The sequence below is a fragment of the Hemicordylus capensis genome, chromosome 7 (assembly GCF_027244095.1).
Source record: "Hemicordylus capensis ecotype Gifberg chromosome 7, rHemCap1.1.pri, whole genome shotgun sequence".
Classification (NCBI taxonomy): domain Eukaryota; kingdom Metazoa; phylum Chordata; class Lepidosauria; order Squamata; family Cordylidae; genus Hemicordylus; species Hemicordylus capensis.
Genome location: NC_069663.1, coordinates 25,254,265 through 25,274,457, shown reverse-complemented (window position 1 = coordinate 25,274,457; position 20,193 = coordinate 25,254,265). Strand labels below are relative to the sequence as shown.

The 20,193-nt window shown below is 48.5% G+C and overlaps 1 protein-coding gene across 5 annotated transcripts; it reads right to left on the bottom strand.

Annotated features, from left to right (window-relative positions):
* Positions 1-1,428: 1,428 nt before the first annotated feature.
* HNRNPUL1 (heterogeneous nuclear ribonucleoprotein U like 1) lies at positions 1,429-19,381 on the bottom strand. Of its 5 annotated transcripts, none has more exons than XM_053267910.1 (15): positions 19,313-19,381; positions 17,055-17,142; positions 16,056-16,305; positions 15,591-15,664; positions 14,012-14,151; positions 13,164-13,263; positions 12,614-12,726; positions 12,102-12,368; positions 10,714-10,836; positions 9,464-9,592; positions 7,027-7,195; positions 5,506-5,860; positions 4,454-4,718; positions 2,719-2,886; positions 1,429-2,385 (listed from the first exon to the last, which is right to left on the bottom strand). In XM_053267910.1, exons 1-15 carry the CDS (start codon positions 19,364-19,366, stop codon positions 2,269-2,271), a joined length of 2,412 nt encoding a protein of 803 aa, XP_053123885.1. In that variant the 5' UTR covers positions 19,367-19,381; the 3' UTR covers positions 1,429-2,268. The 5 variants fall into 5 exon arrangements, with proteins under 5 accessions (XP_053123885.1, XP_053123887.1, XP_053123884.1 ...); XM_053267912.1 differs by having other exon boundaries at positions 17,008-17,142; positions 19,313-19,367; XM_053267909.1 differs by lacking the exon at positions 19,313-19,381 and adding an exon at positions 18,918-19,279 and having other exon boundaries at positions 2,719-2,883; positions 17,008-17,142.
* Positions 19,382-20,193: the final 812 nt, after the last annotated feature.

Genomic DNA, 20,193 nt, shown 5'->3' with positions numbered 1-20,193 from the left:
AAAGCTAAAAAGCTCCAAGTGCTGTACCTTTGCCTCATAAGGCAGGTGCTCTAGGCCCCTAATCATCCTGGTTGCCCCCTTCAGCACCTTTCCCAGTTCTATGATGTCTTTGAGATACAGTGAATAGAACTGTATGCAGTACTCCAAATGGGGCCATACCACAGATTTTGTTCAAGGGCATTATATTAGTCCCATCCCCCCGACCCCCAACAATATTTCTGATGATCCCGAGCATGGAATTTGCCTTTTTCACAGCTGTTACACACTGAGTCGACACTTTCAGTTAACTGTCCACAACCCCAAGATCCATTTCCTGGTCAGTCACCAACCACTCAGACCCCTTCAGAGTGTATGTGACCACAATGGCCAGAAAAAGCAGGACTATTTTGGGATCCAGTATTGAATATACTGGGCCATTAATAGGTTGTACAGCAGGGAAATGTTTGACTAACAAGCAGAAGGTTGCCAGTTCGAATCCTCACTGGGCAGCAATATAGGCAGCAATGCTGAAAGGCATCATCTCAGAAATCGACTTGACGGCACACTTTTATTTAATATACTGAGCAACCCTCTAGTTTGTTCTGCGGAACTGTAAACACAGATAAGACATTGAAGACAGTGCATTTTCTCGATGAAGCCAAATGTGTTCTACTCAGAAGCAAGTGTATGCAAAAATACCATTAGGAGAACTACACTTTTTAAAAATGGCATTTGATTTTTACTCTATCTGAAACTATTTTGCTTCAGGTTTTCCAGCTTGTTCTGAAAATACTTGTTTTCTCCTTAAGAGCTCTCCTTTGTCCAATGATAAGATCCAGAAAGTTATCATGGCTGTAGCGGTAGGTCCTAGAAACCAGCCGCCATGATGAAAGTTATTCATCATGGCTGGTTTTTGTTACCGATTTCTGTGGTATTCCATTGTATCAAGAGTGTGGGCAGTACAGTCTATTGTATATAGAATTCTCCTCACTCAAAGTAATGGCAGATCTCTTCTATCTTGTCCCACCAAGAGAACTATCCCAGCTTGCTCCAAATAACTGCAGACATCTTCATGCACAAAATTCATTAGGTTTAACTCTTGTTTATCAAAAAAGAAATGCAGAATGTACAACTGGAAAAGATGTTTCCCAGTGGCAGATCAGACAGTAAAGGGGAAATGCAAGCAACTGGTGGGAAACTGGGTGCCGGTGTATCTTTTAAAGCCCAGCACCATCCAGAATGTACATCACTACCTCCTTCAGCTTTTGCTGCACAGCAAGTGGATGGGCACACAACATTGCTTCTAAGAGGCACAGTATTGTCTATGGATCTAGAAACAGCGCATGTGAGTTGGGCTTGGTCTATTTAAGTGTTGCATAAGAATACAGGATTGAAGAGTTTGTAAAACATGGGCTAGGTTACCCAAGAAAGAACACCCAAGAAACTAGCCAATGTTTTAAAGTTCAATATTCACTCTTTTTTTCTCCAAATACAAAAAGCTGTTACAATTCAACTCAACACAAAGCATGTGCAAAGTTACAGAAACTTAGACATTGTATAAAAAGTTACACATTTATGATGATTTTCTCTCTTGTTTGTTTTCTTTTCTCCTCTCCTGAACTGAGCAAGAACAAATTGTTACCTTGATGAAAATATTAATAGCTGCTGACCCACGGTAAAAAGTTACAGAAGAATCTAAAAAAAAAATCATAGTTACCATAAGACAGCCATCTCTTCTCCCTCCTGTTTTATAATTATTTGCAGAAAAGATGGATAAAAACACCTCAAAGATGGTCGACACCGAACTGCAGGAAGAGTTTCTGAAGTGTCTGGAATTTATGCTTACTAGCAGAGTTGTGCAAGGTGGAGTGGAAACAAAGACAGTGGTAACAAATCTTACAAAGGGCCACTCCAAAGCTGGCCCCTCAACTACTGTAGAAAGTTTGAGACTAAGGTAGAACTTGGCCTAGAGTACGAAGATGTGAGATTTAAGATTCTAGCCTTTCAGAACCAAAGAATGTTTAAAAAGGAAAAACAAGTGTCTTCAACAAGGAGAGAAAAGAAATAATGCAACTTCCTCATGAGGAATGGTAACTAAGGGAAGGAGGCATGCCTCTAGCTGTACAGGTAAAAACGCAGCCACTCTCAAGAACTACAGAGAGGAAACAAGGGCAGAGAGACTAATTTCGTTCCAGGTCTCCCAAGACAGTCAGAAATGCCACTGCCAAGTTAAAAACTTGCGGAAGGTGGCACAAACAAGCTGCTCTTTCCAAGGACGCCGCGCTGCCATCACTGAGTGCTGGACCCCCCCTGCGAGGTGCCTGTGTAGCTCCCGTAGTCGTAGCTGCCGTAATAGGGGGGCCACTGGCTCTGGTTTTGATAGTACTGGTTCCACTGCTGGGCGTACTGGAAGGCAGAGGAGATATTCAGTCAGTCATTCGGGGCTACAGCATCAGAGCACCAGAAACTCTTCCAAATCCAATGCACTCTTTTGCATTTTTATTCGTGATTTCCTATTACTGAAGAAATAACTCCGTTCCCCATTTATTTCTGCCTCCGTTTTAGAACCATATAAAATGGTTATGAAGCAGAGCTGTGTGTACACCTTTCTGGAATGCGCATACAGCCTTGCCTTAGACAAACTGCGCCCTATGTTTTGAAGCATTTTATTTCCTAGCAACTCCCCTCCAGGCCATCTCTCCATGCATTAAGAAACCCACCAGATTGCCTCTCACCTACCTGTTGGTACTGGTTGTAGTTGGGCTGATTGTAGGTCGGTGGAGTAGGTGGCGGTGGGGGTTGGGTGTAACTTTGGCTGTAACCGCTGTAGCTCCCATAGTTATAGCTAGGAGCATAACTTCCTTGGCTGTAGCCGGATGGGGGGTTGTAGGGCTGTGTGTAGCTCTGCTATAGGGGAGACAGAGACAGATAAGAATATGCCACTTCAGGGCACTGGTTTCCTTTTTTGCACACACGCCTGCACTGCTCCATTAGTACATGAGACAGCTGGGTTGGTCGAAGGCGTATTGCGATTTTTGACAAGGTCTACAGCCCTGGAGATGGAAAAGAGGCGACCGCATTGCAAAACTTTCAGCTTTCGGTCTGTTATTGCGCTTTTATTGTCCTGACCATCGAGCCTGCAGCGGCCAAATTTGCAATGGTGGTTGTTTTTTTTTAAAAGCTTTTAAAAACACAAAAGTGACTATAACGTTTTATCACTGTCAGAGGAAAGGAAAACTGGCAGGACTATGTTCTCCAAATATTACCCCATGAAGATACTAACCGTTACCCTAACTAACCCTTTGCTCCGTGCAAGAAGAACTGCAATTTTACCCTAATCGTTTGGGGGCAGGGATAAAGGAGGGGTGATACCATACAGAAAGCTGTAAGTGCAACAATGCTAGCACCTGTTTTCCACCTCTAGGAGGGCAGATGTTGCCAAATGTTTAAATGATAAACTGTTTTACATTGTTTTAAATTGTTGCCCTGATTTCCAGGGTTTTTAGCTGCTTAATTGGTTTTATTGTGTTTTAATAGTTTGATTTTAATTGTTAATTTGTTTTTTATTGTTTTTATCATGCTGTAAACGGCCCTGAGCCATTTTGGAAGGGTGGTATACAAATCAATCAATCAATCAAATAAATAAAAGTCGCTATGAGCATCCCTCCCGCCCCCACCCCGGAGATGGTGCTGATGGCCAAAACTGATGGCTCAGGGATGACATTAACAAATCCTAGCCAATGTCCTGTTGGAGATTTACTGTGCAGGGGGCTAGTCTAGAAGACCTTCAAGGTCCCTTCCTACTCTAACACAATATGATTCTATGATCCCACCATCCACCCCTCTCCCACCTCACACAGTACCACACTTCTTGGCGAAGGAATGGCTTTTGAGCCAGTTTAAGTCTGCAGTGTAGATACTCCCTCAGTCTCCGCCCGCCTGCTCCCATTCCCCTCTCACGCAAGCCCAGCCTGCTGCCCCCTCAACCCTAAATATCCTGGGGATATAGTTGCCTCCTGGATCTCCTAGGAAGTCACACAGGGTTCGTGACCCATGGCCTTTTCACCCCCTGCACCACAGAGGGAGCGGGGGGGACGGGGGACCTGCATAGGACAGAGTGTGCTGTTTGCAAAGGCACAAGGCAGAATCAAATTAAAAGTATATTACATTAAAAACGAAGCAAGTGGAGGAGTTGCAGAAGAGCAGCAGCAGGAGAGGGAGCCTTCAACGCCTGGTTACGTGGCTTCCCAAGGCATCGGATAGCCTCTGTGAGGAACAGGGTGCTGGCTAGAAAGGCCTTAGTTCTGATCCAGCAAGGCTACTCTTGTATTCTTATGGGCACCAGAAGCAGATTCTGACTCAAGGCAATCTTGAAATTTCTACTTTTTTGGCCTCACTGAAGTTCTGTATTTCCTCAAAGAGACAGCCTGGCCCCAGAGACCGACCGACAGACAGACAGACAGACAGACTCTACCTGTGACCCTGGATTGTAAGTATTGGAAGGGGCATTAGAGGCAGGAGCTGGTGCAGGAGCAGGAGCAGGGGCAGGGGCAGGAGCAGGAGCAGGAGGGGTGGGGGCGATATTGCTGCTACTCTTGTAGGTGTTCTGGTTACGCGCTGGGCTGTAGCTGCTCGGCTGTTGGTTGTTCCGGTTGTAGTTGCCCCGGGTGTTGTTGTTGTTGCTGTCTCTATTTCCACCTCCCCAGCGATTCTGGTTGTAGCCACCCCTGTTGAATCCTAAACAAAGGAGCCACAGTCGAAAGGCAAAATTGAAACAAAGTTTTAATTTGTGCTGCCTTTGTGTTATTCACTCTGTGCTGTGTTGAATCCCAGTTCCTAGACCTGGAACAGCCACCATTTCAAGGAGAAGAACTGCTGTTGGCCTGCCCCCCTCCCCTCTCTTTCAGATTCAGGGCAGGTATTAGCATAAATCAATGCCTGGAAGGCGGAGGAAAGGCAGATGCCAAACTCAGCCACTACCCAAGTTGGTCTGCAGTAAGTCAGACCACCCACTTTTGTTCTGGGATAAGAGGGCTTCAACCAAGTAACACCTAGAGTAACAACGTGCTCCCAGAGTAGCAATCACAACAGCAGCAAGAGACTATGTGGAACAATGCTTAACGGTGGTAGCTGCTCTAACCCTAGTTACAATTACAACACACACTGAAGCCAACTAAACCCTATTCCTGGAGGTGCGTAGAGGAAGACAGCGGGGAAACCTGCTTGTCCCCTTGCAAGCAGGGGCTGAAGAGAGAATAAAACTGCCATGAACATGGAACATGGTTCGTTTGGTTCGAACACAATTTCAATTCTTGATCTCTTGCATGTGAGATGCAAGGCTTAATCACATTTAAGGAAAACCAACCATGGTTAAGCACTGTGCCTGAACGGGGCTGTTTACAACAAAGCCGACAACCAAACCCAGAATTATTGCTCCTAGCCAGCCTGTCATCAATATGTTGGGTTATAACATGATTGCCACTTTAAGCCGGCAACATTCAATTCAGACATTATGATGTAGGCTTACCTCCTCCTCCTCCACCACCACCACCTCCGCTGCCGCTGCCACTGCCGCCTCCTCCTCCTCCTCCGCCGCCTCCTCTGAATCCACCGATTCCTCCTCCTCCTCCTCCTCCGCCACCTCTGTTCTGGAAGCCACCTCGGTTGCCCCCTGCGGACCCTCGGTTATCAAAGCGCTGAAAGCCACCGCCTCGGCCACGGAAGCCGCCACCCCGGTTGTCAAAGCGCTTTTCGGGTGGTGGACCAGCCTTCTTGCCTTCCTCGTTGTACTGCCTCACCAGCTTCTCGGCTTCGTCCCGCTGCAGCTCAATGTAAACCACTGCATCCAGGAAGTCGCCTGCGTCTGGCAGTGTAAAGTTGGCTGGCGCACAGGGGCACAGGGGGAAGACAGACAGAGACGCACATCAGTCCTCACGGAGCACAAGCAAGGAGGAAGGGGAGGGCAAAGGATGGCTTAATTCCGGGGCTCCAGGAAAAGAACAAAACACAAAAGCAAGAGAATAGGAGGAAACAGTAACAAGGGGGAAGATCAAGGAGAGATGCACCATAAAAACGACAAGCACTGATGCACGTGGGGAGTTACCTCCTCCCTTCTTGCCATGCTGCTATCAAAGGAAGCATCTCACTGGTCTTCAGGCAGAAGGTGTCATCAACACAGTACCCCAAAAAGCAATGGATCCAACTGATTATGGCTGGCAGGGATGCAAGTCAGGGCAACTCGGTCCTCTTACCCTAAACCCTGCCCACGCCACACATTACTGCTAAGCACCCAGTCCTAATTAATGCAACACGCTAAGGGCTGGGGCAAGATTTGCCACAGCACAGCATCTTGGAGACCACATGGGTTCAGGCATCAGAGACCCACGTGCAAATGCCTGCTCTGCTTGGAAGGACTGACCTGGGCCAGAATAAGACGCGCCCTCAGGCTAGCCACATCACAGGAGAAGAACTCCATAAGTGCCTGTAGGGCAAAGGGAACTCTTGGGGCTGAAAGCAGTTCTAGAGTCCTAGGTGTCAGGATCAACCCCAAGAGGCCAGCTCGGCACAGGACTGAGGAGGTTATTTTGCATTCTAAAGTGCCGACACCCATTTTTGGAAGTCCTGAGACAACTGCTTAGAACTGGGATTTTCCATCTCTGGAACACTCTGTATTCATGCAAAAAGGTGCTAACAGATACTGCCTGCCTCTACTACAAGGGAAGGAAACCGACATCCACAGGCAGTGGGTGGGGAGGATGAGCAGGATTTTCCTGCAGAGAGAAAAACCGTCTCAAGGGATCATGTGCCTTCTGCATTCATTTTCACTGTTGCAGGTGGCGTGGGTGTGTGCTTATGGCATCTTGGGGTGGGCAGAGAAGAGGAAGTACTCACAGCTGTGGTGGAAAGGCAGAAGGAAAGCAAAGGGAGAACTAGAGAGAGCTAAAGGATCACTTTTGGAAATTGCTTCTAAAAGCAACTCACACACAGTTGTGGTGGGTTTTCACCTCATCACCTGTGGGTTTTTATTTATTTTGTCTAGGATCCTACCTTTCATTTCCAACACTGCATGATCAGGCACATCCTTCCCCTCCTCGTCAGTGCGCTTTATTGTTCGGTCATTTAAATCCTCGTCTGTGGGACAAATTACGATAGCCTTGCGCTGGAAGCCTTCAAAAGGGCGCATTTTTCGTCTCTGGGCAGATCCATACACGTTTGTCTAGCAAAAGCAACAAAGAAGGAAAACAGTCATTACAACATCCGCCTGCTTTGTCTGTTTATTTATTTAGAATATTTATATCCCATCACTCCAGTACAATAATGCTTGGGGCAACTGACAACAATACAATAAAAGTAACATAAAATTCAAAAACAAAAAACAAAACACACAATGTAGAATAAAATCAATTAAAACAGACCCAACTAAAAATAGAAGCCTGACAGACTGTAGTAAGAGCCATTAAAAAGCCTCTAGGCAAGTAAGGTTTAAAATCTTTTTTTTAAACCCTAAGGGAGGGAACATGGTGAAGCTCTCCTGGGAGGGCAATTCCAGAGCCAAGGGGCCACAATTGTGAAGGCCCCGTCTCTGGTCCCTGCCAACTGAATATCACTCAAGGGTGAGGCCACAAGCAGTGCTTGATGAGTGAAGGGCCTTGGTCAGATGCAAATGTGATCCAACAGTTACCCCAGACCCAAGCTGCAGTAGGGGCTTCCAGCTTCTTTGAAATGCAGCAAGGGAGCCAAGTGAGGAGAGGACACACACTGGCTCCCCAACCACCCACTGATACAGGAGGATAAATGCAGATCGGAGGCTGTGTGGGCTCCTGTTTTATCATTTCAAGACATCCCCTGACAGCTAGCCTACCTTAAGTCTTCTCTCTCCTGTTTTAAACAAAACAGCAACACACACACCAGTAATTTGCAGCCTTTTGCAATTCAAATGAGAGCTCCTGGGATGCTAACCAAACAGGGTCTGCTTTGTTCAGAAAGAGCCTGCAATTTGCATTTTGAGGGGAAAGCAAAAGGAAGAGCTCTGGACAGCTTAAACACCAAGAACCAGAAGGAGAACTCATGATCCAGGCATTTAGATGTGTTATTTAAAACGCCATCCAAGCACAAGGAGTTAAGGAGCTCCAAGATACCTGAAGTCTTATTTTTGCCACCAAAAAAATCACAAGAACTGCACTGCTGGAGCAGACCAAAGGCTTTCCAGCCTGGTTTCCCACAACAAACGGTCAGATGCCCCCAGGAAAGTCCCTCCAGCACCCACCATTTGTCCTCTGTATCTGGTACTCAGATGCAGTGCTCAGGATAGGTTCCATTTAACTATTTAGGGAGATTTATTCTATTTAACGAACTTACACCCCTCCCTTCAACATGCAAATACTCTCGGGCAGCTTATAAAGTTAAAAACCAGTACACCAAGAAGTAATGCTTTTCATATCAATAATAGCCAACTGCCAACTCATAACCACTGGTAGACCTACCCTATATGAATTTGCCCAATCCCTTGTTAAAGGGGAATTCAACCGCTTTACTATAATACTATGTTTGTTCTGGTTAGTTAAAAAGGGAGGAAAGGTGACACGTTCTTCTATTAAGAAAAGGAAAGATCCACAGTTGGCTCTTTTAAAAAACAAGATGGTTCAAGTCCGATTCCTCTCCTCAGCCTTCTGCCCAGGTGACTAGCTGAAAGGGCAGCACATCCTCGCCACTCAACTCAGGCCTAGTTTCACTGCACTTCACATGGATTTTGATTTATTAATAAACCACCCAAATCTCAAGGTGGCGTACAGAACTTAAAACAAATTTTATAAAAACAATTTTAAAATCATACTTTTTTTTTAAAGTTTCAACAGAAAACATTTTTAAAAATAATTTTAGCAAAAGGCTTGAAAAAACAGGTGTGTCTGGTGATTTTTTGAAGGCAATACGTGTTGGAAAAGCTCTTATTTTGACAGGGAGCACATTCCAAAGCCCTGGGGCAGCAACAGAGAAGGCCTGGTCCCAGAGCACCACCAAATGAGCTGGTGGCAGCTGTAACCAAACTTCCCCATGTGATCTCAGTAAGCAGCAGGGTATTTTAGCTATTCAGTGCAGATAGCTCTCCTCTTTAAATGGGGTGTGTGTGTGTGTATATATGTATGTGTGTGTATATATATATGTATGTGTGTGTGTGTGTATATATGTATGTATGTATGATGAATATATGATAATCAAAATTTACCAAAGGTGAGTGAAGTCCCACTACAGTGGTTATCAAGACAAAAATGAGGGACTCTGATTAATCTAGGCAAGGATGTATGTTTTTCTTCCAAAGCTCCCATCTCCTTTATTAATACTATGAATTCTGCCAAGAGGGCAACCAGAAGACTCAAATTCTGCGATCTGAGAAAAGGTTACACAAACGGTGGCGTCGCTTTGGAGAAGCACAGTGCGCCTTTGGGAGAAGTCAGACAAGGCAGCCGAGCCGAGAAGAGCCAAGTACCTGATCCAGGATGTAGTTCCGCTTCTTCCGTGCGGCAATTTGGATCAGGCGGTTCAGGCACTGCGTCGCTTGCTGGATGAGGACGTCCCAGCGGCCAGCATAGTTGCGCTGGCGTCGGAGCCCCATTACCTGAGAGAAAGCGGGGTGGTGAGGGTGATGGAGGCCTCTTGGCAGTTGTGTCCCTAGTGGCTGGCCTGCAAGACTTCATGGTGCATCAAGGACAGAGGCATGAAACAGACCCGGGAGGCTCCGAGTCAAATCTTGCCTGAGGCGAGATTCATTGAGCAGCCTTAGGCCATAAAGATCCTTGGCATCGCTACAGCATATTTCAAATGCTTACGGTGCTCTGCATGCATTCTTTCAGCAACACAGAGAGCAGCCTTGTGAGGGAGGCCAGTATTGGTATCCCTGCATTGCCAAAGAGGGGCTAGAACAGGCCTGCTCAACTTCGGCCCTCCTGCAGATATTGGCCTACAATTCCCATAATTCCTGGCTATTGGCTGCTGTGGCTGAGAATTATGGGAGTTGTAGTCCAAAAACAGCTGGGGGGCCTAAGTTGAGCAGGCCTGGGCTAGAAGAACAAGCATCAGCTCTGAGGCTACCTATTAACTTCGTGTCAGAGGCAGGATTGGAACCCAGAACTTCCCGCCTCAGAGCTCATACTCTTTGCCAGCTCCCTCCCTCTCTCTCAGACTCAGTGGCCATTTGAAGCAGAGATTATAGTGACCCATCTTCACTAAGTTGTTGTGAGAATAGTTCTCCACAACCTATAGATTCAAAGGGGGGGGGACACTCCAGAGAAATCAACACCCAAACCACATTGTACAACAGTGTGCATCCCTATAGGGCAGGGATTCTCAACGTGTGGGTCCCCAGATGTAATTGGACTTCAACTCCCACAATTCCCAACCAAAGGCCACTGGGGCTGGGGATTATGGGAGTTGAAGTCCAATAACATCTGGGGACCCACACGTTGAGAAACTCTTCTATAGGGGCAGGGCTCAGGAAGCTAGTAGGCAGGACTCAGCGGTGCAGAGTGACTACAAAGGAGACCGACCCAATCCCTGCCTCGTGCGCTCACAATCCCAGAATAATAATACTGCAGCCAAAAAGGAGAAATGGGGCTGGGTGAAGCAAAGAAATCCCTGCCCCATGAGCTAGGAAACTAGCCCAAGTGTGACACCCAGGAGGAATATACGAGAAATGGAGCTGTCTCTGTCCTGGGCTGCCTTCCAAACCTGTTCTCTTACCCTCATTTTGTCCATGATGGCATTTGTTCCCAAAATATTGTATTTCTTGTTTGGATTGGCTGCAGCATGCTTAATGGCCCATGTGGTCTTCCCAGCAGCTGGCAACCCCACCATCATCAAGATCTGGAATGTAAAATGGAACCAGTTCAGCACCTACCACACACAGAACTCTCCCAATGCAACTCTTGCAAGGCAAAAACACTTTCTGGGTGGTGCAGAAGAAGGAGGCTATTTACAGAGGAGCTGCTGCAGCTCTAAGAACCAGCCGCTGACACCATCACCAGGACACCTAGGCTGAGATGAAGACTGTTGCCATCTTGTCCCCACAAGCCCTTGGGACTGCTGTGGAGAGGGGACACGCGGCAGCCAGGGGCTACTCCTCACCTTCCCTTTCCTCCCGTCCCCCATAACTGTAATCACTAGTCATGTTTTCCTGGTAGCAGCCTTTGGGAGAAGTACAATTGAGTATGGACATTTAAAGAAGAGCTAGCCATCATGTTTGGGGGAGCTTTCAGTAAGAGGGAAAGCAAAGTCACATTACTGCTTTCATTCTTTGCTGTGCTGTTGGCCTGGTGGACCCATATGAGCGTAAAAGTGAGATAAAACCAAGACCAATTTTACAAATAGGAACTGCAAGGTGGAGCAGACCTCAGCAGCTCTGCATTTGGCTTCCTTCTCAAGAGTAGTCTTAATTCCTTCCTCCCAACTGGGCGTTTGCTGCCTCCCAATATTCTTGCAGCCACACCCGTCCATTTCAGAGAAGTGAACCAAGACTCTTCAACAACTCAAAGGCCTCTTCAACAACTCAACACAAATAGAGGGGTCAAACAGCAGGGGCGCGGGGGGGTGACAGCTCCAAAGAAAAACAGCCTTCATCGTCAGTGAATTTGGAGAGCTCCTTGCTTCTCCAGGAGGTAAGAATTTACAAATCTAACATGCAACCAAAGGACTGGAAAGAGTCCAAATCTCATTCAGCAGGCTTCATTTCTAGGTGGTTTCAGATTCTGCTCCCTCAGAAGACCTCTCAAAAAGATAACCAGTTTGAGAGAGCAGAGGCTGCCCATCTCGCCTGAATTCCCTTTCTGCTAGGAGACAACTTCACACCAAGTCTCATTCCATATCCCATTCAGGGGTTCTCAACCTTGGGCACCCAGATGTTGTTGGACCAGGACTTCAACCGCTCCCAGCCACAGCGACCCAAGGCTGTAGGATAATGAGCTATTGTTCAACAAGGGAGACTTGAGGTTGAGAACCCTGAAAGAGCGTATACAATTCGCAAGAGAAGAGAACTGCTCCTATGAGAGAAGTCTACTTGTGTGGGCAGCGCACAATGCTCACACAGACCACGCAAGCGACAACAGCACAAGCTCCTCCACGGCAGAACCTACTTCACAATCCGCTTTGCTCCTTGGTCCAATGGTCCCCCGAATTCGTTCTGACAGGGGAAGGTGTTGAATGAAGGTGAACCCGGGTGGCACAGGGAAGAAGGCATCCTCCCTCTGGCCAAAGTTGAACTCGATGGAGCAGTTCTTCACCAAGACATGAGGAAAGAGTGCCTGGCCTCCCAAGGTCTCCTTCCGTAGCCGGTATGCCACCCCTAGCCATTTCCCGTTCTTCATGAAGGACATTTCCACCTCATCTCCACACTCAAAGTCCTAAAGGAAAGGAATCATTAGCTAGCATGTGCTACCCAAAGCAAAAAACCAGAGCCAGGTCACCTGTTAGAGCACCTAAAGGGTTTTGTGTTCTCACTCTTAGCAGCATGAGAACACGCCACGCAATGTCCAGGATGGTTTGCATTACTCCATAGCGTGCACAGGTTTGAGCTCCTGTCTGCCACCCCACAAGTCTGGACAAGAGCCCAGAGTGAAGCTTCCAAAATACCCCAAACGCCACACACCACGAGGCAGGTGATGATGTCATTCTCAGTAAAGGTTTCACCGTAATTCTCAAACTTGCAGTTGGTGGATTTCTTTCCTGTGCCCCCATAGCCGTAGGAGAAAAGCTCTTCACCTAAAGAGACAAACAAACCAGCAGAGACTTGAACAGGGCATCAGGACACTGGCTGACAGGCAGTCGTCATCAAGAATCCCCATGTTTTTTCTGGAAGGCGTCACCTTGCTCAAGCCAAGAAATATCCCAGCTACAGAAGGTATGCCTTGCTTCCAGATACCTTTGAACCCATTCAGCACAATTGCAGGCATCCTCTTAGCAGGTCTTCCCTCCCATAGGAGGAATACTTTGAAGGTGGCATCTGTCACTTGGGGCTTTGTTAAGTATTTGTGTTAAAAATAAATCAAGACTTTTAAAATAGTCTTCTGCCAGATTAAAAAGGTCCCCTGATTAATCTAGCTGATCAATAAGGATCCTTAAGGAAAGGGGCACCAAGAGGGCAGCGCAAGGTGTATCCGGAGACCCTGCCCAGAGTCCGCAGTGGCCACCTCTCTTACCTAACTGGGTGCTGCAGGAATCCAGTGACCAACCAATGCGCACGACGTGAGGATCAGGTTCAGTGGGAGGAAGGTGCTTGACTGAAATCTCTTCGTTGATCTGGGAATAAAGAACAGGCATCAAGGTGAGAGACATTTTGAAACCACAGAATTCATTCCACAACACGGACAGACTGATCTACAACTTCAAAAAGTATGCTTAGAGCACCCTGACGGATGGGCAAAAGCCACACCTAACTTCAAGACAAACTTTGGCTTTTAGGACATCTTCAAAGCAAAGATGTTATGGCAGAAATGTGTGAGTGAGGGCAATGAAGGTTGAACACACGTGAAATTTCTTTAAAACTCTAGCTACTTTAAAAGTGGCTTTTATTATTCATTTCAGTCTTTAGTCCATATTTTATGTTTATATCCTGCTCTTCTTCCAAGGATCCCAGAGTGGTGTACATGGTTGCTTCTCCTCACAACCACCCTGTGAGGTAGGTTAGGCAGAGAGATAAGTGACTGACCCAGTCACCCTGTGAGTTTTATGGCTGAAGGGGGTTTGAACTTGGGTCTCCTTGGACCTAGTCCAACACTCTAGCCATTACATGATGCTGTCTCCCAAGTGTGCTCACTTCTATTTGTAGAAATATACTGGTGACATTGCAAAAGATATAAGAGTAGGAAGTGGGGAGAGGAGATATGCAGTGGAATCAAGGAATGCGAGTCTCTTTGCTGTTGAATAGCCATTAAGCTGGAATATCAGCAGGCCAAAGTGCTCCCAAAGCACCAAGTCAACTTCAGAACCATGATCTGCCCCAAATCAACACCCTTCACAGCCCCAGAACACAGACATTTCCCCTCACCTTCATCTCATAGCAGACCCTCCCACGTCGCACCCCATATGTGGCTCGCGCACCTGACCACAGGAAAGCAAACCCTTCTATGGTCAGAGGGTAGCCGCAGAACCGGTCACGGGCAACTTTGAAATGCAGGTCACAATTGTCTGGAAGGCAAAGCCAGAGAAGGGAGTCAGAACATGCCAGAGTGGCTTCACGACCAAGATCAGTGGTGGCCTCAAGTGCTTCACACGCACATCAGTGTTTTACATATGAAGCCAACGCAGAGCTCAAGAGGCATAAACACTGGGGTTTAGCAGAGTGCCATACAGCACAGAGAGCAGCAGCCTCTTCTTACTCGGACTGACAGAGAAAGGATCAGAAACATGCTGATCAGGGACTGGAGACATGAAAAAACCCGCTCAAAGTCAGGACTAAGCCATCAACATCTGCTGGATTTTCAGGCTGGTCTAGAGAGGGATCTCTCTCTCTCTAAATGCTCTGCAGGTGAGGAATCTGAGCCAAAGACTGCACATATATCTCTGGCTGCCTCCATCTCTGGAAGTGAACACAGCCAACTGGGGAATTAAGCTTTGGAATTAAGCCTCTAGCTTTGGCATGCAGAAGGGAAAAGACTCTAAATGCTCAACTGCTTGAACCCCACTAGTTCCAAGGACCCTGTCTGGGGTCTCAGGCAGACTTTTCCACTCCGACCTGGAGGTGCCAGGGACTCAACCTGCAACCCTGTGTGCAAAGCATGTGCTCTTACCACCGACCTACACCCTTGCCCCTTGGGCCCAGGAACGGAGGGGGCTGCAGCTCAGTGACAGAGCATCTGCTTTGCATGCAGAAGGCCCCTGGTTCAATTCCTGCCTCCTCCAGGTAGACGTGGGAAAGACTTCTCTCTGCCTGAAATCCCAGAGAGCTGCTGACAGTGTTGCACAGGGGGAGGCAAGCTTTGGAACTCCAGCTGTTGTTGGACTAAAACTCCACAACGGCAAAAGGAATGGATGATGGGAGTGGTCGTTCAACAAGAGCTGGCGTGCCAAAGGTTGCCTATCCCTGCTGTAGACAATTCTGAACTAGACTGGCCCAACAAAAGGCAGATTCTTACAGTAAGGAAAAGGGGACAAGTGAGAAGAGCTCATGCCTTTTTGGCACCCACTCCCCACCTATTTTAGACCATCGCTAGGGCCCCTAAGCCGATCCCAACCACTGAAGAAAGGGACATCAGCAGGACAAGAAAAGGCCTCTGCTTGCAACTGTAGAGAGCACGACTTGGGCCCTACTGGCAGCACGGAGCTAGACCCCAAACTCCCTGCAAGGATCAGACTTGCACAAGGAATGGTTATGGGGGCAGCTGCCCAGCAGTGCTGTTGCCCCTGTTCTACCTCCTTTACATTCCAGCTAAAACTATTCCAGCTCACCCATCTATCGAGGATCCCTCCCCACTTTCCTGCTGCCACCGCCCTCAACTTCATACAGGATCAAACTTCAAGAGCGGATCCAGAAAAACCTGGACACATGTTCCTTTCTGGCACCAGTTAAGAGGAAGTCAGACAAAGCTCGTGGGGGGGGGGGCTTGCTGCTCCACTTCTCAACTTACAAGTATCAATGGCCACCAGCGTATCATCAAAATCCTCCTCGTCATCTTCCGCAGGAGGCTGTGGAGATCGGCCCCTGGAACAGAGACAACAAATGCACGCCCCATTAGGCGGAGAGCTGTCGCCCTCCCCAGTGCTTGCCTCCTGGAGCTCTTGGGGGGGGCTCCCAGCACCCAGAGAAGAACAGGACTGCAGGGAGGTCAGCACAGTGGGAAGTGGCTCTCACACTGACGTTTTTTGCCAACGTGGCCCCCGCTTGAAAGCAGCAAAGGTCACTGCTATGACTTATTCAATCCAAGGAGGAGGAGGAAAATACGCTTCTGCGCAATACCACTGGATCTCGGCCTTCGTTGGCATTTCTGTGAAGGCTCGGCTCCCGATGACACCCACAGGCTAAGCTCCTGCCCAAAAACCTCTGGGGAAAGCAGAAGTGGTTAGGCGCTGCCCGCAAAGGCGCCATAACGCACCTCTTATCCTCTCGGTGTTCGTAATAGCCGCGCCCCCGCGATTCCTCAAATGGCCTCTTCCGACTTTGCTGCTGCCAGGGCTGAGATGAGTCAGAGGTGCCATAGCCGGAGTGGGGTGCACAGTAACCTGATGCAGAGGTGTTGTAGTTGGAGGAAGGTCCCATGTAGCCAGAAGGAGGCGCATTGTAGCCAGAGGACGGCGTGTTGTAGCCAGGGCCCAGATCCTCTTGTTTCACTTCCATCTTCATTTCTGCACTCAAGCACATTATATGGAGCACTTAGCTGAACAAGAAAGTAATTATCCTGAAGACACACATTAACATGAAGCAACTGCTGCGGCCCATTCCGAGACGGGTCCTACCCAGTTTGGGAAGCTGAGCACGCTCTCATTTTGCAATTGTGTGTTCGATAAAAAGAAGGTTGGAGGCGGGGTGTGCGATCATCTGTCAAGTCCAGGAAAGACGCTTTCCCCACCTGTCTTGTTCAGAAGCTGGGGGTGGAATCTGGGTGGGGGGCCTTCATCCTACCCAGCTGGGGCCTGACAGGCGATCAAGCTCCCCACCTCCTATTTTGTTTTTCTCCAACGTATAGGAGCATGTCCAGCTCCCGAAATTGGGTAGGGCTCTACTCCTACCCAGTTTATGCTCATATGAACTGCCTTTATGTTTATCATCCCATTATGATTTTACATACTTATGATTACCATCCAAGTACAATAGGACCAATGTTGGACATTTTGCCAGTTGTTTTTTTTTTTAATGCTTCGCCCCCCACCCCACCCTTTCTTTTGGCATTCTCCCAGACTGAGGCACAATGGCATGCCTCTGGAGCTAGCAGAAAACCTGCTGCACCAGATCAAGTGGGGCACCAGCTATACATGAGTCCCATGATCAGTCAGTGGCATTTGAAAAATGCCCAATCGTAAGCATTCTTGCTTACGTTTGGATAGTACCTGAATGTAAGCCTGAATGAGCTTGGTCTAGAGGTCTCCTCTCGTACCCAGATTCGTTCTCCTCTTTGATGCTGCAATGCTCGTAAGACTGGTATCCTTGTAGGTTGTCCTGATGAGCGTTGTCATGGATGCCATCTTGAAATGGGAAGTTCAAGGAGATGAATCAGTGTCACTATTCTACTCCATTCAATACCAGATCCTATTCTGAAGATATGGCGGAGGGGGAGAGGCGTGTGCTCTGCCATTTATAAATGGATAAAAGACACGCCTGGAAGCAGCTGAAGCTTTTCCTCAACTGCGCAGTTTTAGGATGCAGGCAGGGGTGGGTGGGTTGCCAATCTGAAAGGTCACTGCAGGAAACAATAGAGAAGCTTCTCTGCACACAAAAAATTAGAACGTCAGGGGAAAAGGTTCGGCCCGAACTTCTCCCCGAAAAGCTGCTGTTCTCTGCAGGCCAAGGCTTCCCCTGTAAGCGGGTGAGGGGGAGCATTTAAACCGCAACATGCTGCCTGAAGCCCACAGTCAGGAAGAAGCTTTGCCTTTGATTATGCCCAATGGGCCCAAGAAAGGCAGGAACACAGCAGGTCCCCCACACTCTGCAAAGATGCCTCATAGAGGAAAAGCCCCATGCTCATGTTGTATTTACTGCATAAGGTTGTTTTTAAATAGAAAAGCCATCTATTAATACTTTAAACGTCTAGAGAAAGAGACGCTTCCCACTCAAGTCTGTCTCTACTCTGTATATCCCAAAATGGATAACTCCTCTTCATGTCCTGATGACAGCCAAACTTTCTCTGCCTTGCCACAATCCCTAGCACTCAACCCAACAGTCTGCTCCCCGCCACCAAAAAAAAAAAAAAAAACCACAAAGAGGAGGCATTCTTGGTGCCGCTCCATATTAAGCACTGCCTAAAAGGTTATTTCCTTCATATTTAAAGTGTAATCTAGAACAGGGCTGGGCTTGTTTTAGTCTTACATGCTGCATTTTACTTCAGGGTTGAAGTTTACAAAGTCTAAATTTTACAAAGTTTAAGCTTACAAAGCAAAAATGCACACTCAACAGAGAAGACATAACTCGAAAGTCTTAAGCGATCCTTAGAATGCACTCTTTCTGAAAAGTATCTTGCTGGATCTGACAAGATCAGACCAATCCATGCTAACTGGATAAAGTGGTGCCTTTTAAAGTGATAACCCTCCTATGTATAGCAGGAGGAGAGCAACTGTCCCTGTTCAGCCCAACACAGCATCTCAGAGCATCCTTCCCAGACGGACAGATTGATTCCTGGCTGAGCACAGATCAGTCACAGCTACCCGTGCTAATAAGACATCAAGTGGAAACCACAGCACGAATGCACTGAGCAGAGCGTGCCTGGAAGGGGTGTTTCCAAACAGAACAGAGAAGCCAAGCACCGCCTCTCCAGCATTCTTCAAGAGGGTTGGTTGGGGAGGCCATGATCGGATCCCCTGGCGCCTTCTTTTCAATGCCCTACATGCTCCTCAAGGGGTGCTCAATTTGCAAAGCATCAGCAGTTCGAAGAATGCATTTGCCGATTCCAACTACTCAAAGCACATCTATGTGCATCCCCTTAGCAATCCTTACAGCTTCCTCCAAGCATCTGCCCCTCCCTCCTCCTCCTCCTCCTCCTCGAAACAAGAGGGGGAATTCTTCTCCCGGGTGGCAGGCAGGCAGGAGTCTCTCTCCCCGCCCTGTCTGGGAGAGGCTGCCAGGAGGGAGCTTGGGACGGAGTCCCAGAGCAGCAGCCCCACCCCCCGAGGGAAAGACCTCCCGCGGCTCACACCTGGAGCGTCCCCTCCAAATGCAAACCAGGGCAGACCCTGCTTAGCACAACGGCCCAGTCATGGCGGCTCCGCGGCTGGCTCCCCTCCCTCCTTCCCTGCCTGCCGCTTACAGTGTCCGTCAGGCAGCAGCGACTCCCCGCCCGAGAGCCCTCCCGGGCCGGGCGATCCCCCGCGGGCCTCCTCGGCGTCTAGCGCCGCTTGCAGCCGCTCGGCCAACTCCGCCTTCAGCCCGCGCGTGTCGAGGCCGCGGCGGCCCAGCTCCTCCTTCAGCTCGTTGACGCGCAGCCTCCGCACATCCATGGCCCGCCGCCGCCGCTCAGGCCCCGCCGCGAAATCGCGGTTGCCCGGCCATTCCCGCCACCGTTCCGGGCCCAGCTCAAGATGGCCGCCTCCCCCGCCTGCCTCCCTCGTCGGGGCCCCGCCGCCATGCGCCGGCCCCTCCGGTTGGCCGGCGTTCGCGGAGAGGGATGTAAGGCGCCCCCTGGTTGGGCAGCGCATTCCCTACCTTTGCGCCCTCTATCTCCCGCTCGTCCCCGGACTGTAAGAGAGACTCGCTCATTGGATGTGCATAACGATCAATCTATAAGAAGCTTACTCATTGGCCAATAACAACTCCCTTCTGAACCAAGCCAGGGCCGGGGTGAGTGGAAAAAGCCTGATTGACGATTGAGAGAGGTTGGACCAACTGCTTGAAGGCCAATCCCGAGTCTCTTTCCCTCCTGGCTTTCCATTGGCTGAAACATGGGCTTGTTTGTTAGTGGAAGGACCCCCCTCCCTTTTCTCTTCCTATTGGCTGAGCCTTGGAGCTTTATTTTTGCCGCCGAGTCGACCAGCATGAAGTGAGAAAAGCTTTGCGGGTCGTATTTTGCGTGCGGCTTTGTGATTGGCTGAACGGCTGAACGCACCTTTCTAGATGGGTCTTTCTCGTTCATTCATTGCTGGGGGAGAATTTTCTCAGCTCTGGCTTGTGGACGGGATGCATTCATCATAGCCCCCACTATTCTCCCGATTCGGAGGCAGGTTGCCAAATGACACCTGCCTTGTGTGCACGCTGCTTCCCCTCCCCACTTCTCGCCCCCCGCTTTTTTAAAGCATGGGCAGGAGGGCATCGTGTTGGAAGGGAAACACTCGAGCTGTTGAAAATCTGGTTTTCTGGGCAATTGTTAAAGGCAGTAGAGCCCTGCAAAGAAAAAAATATGGCAATCTTAGCCGTTAGTGGGTTTATTGTGAGTGTGACCAGAGATGTACCGCACAAAGGAATAACACTGGTTGGTGCAGGCTTTCTTGTGAGCGGGTGTCTTTTATGAGTTTATTCATAAAGCTCAAATAAATACTAATGAATGAGATTTACTTGCAAGGGAAGGCCTGAGTGGGGCATGCGGAGTG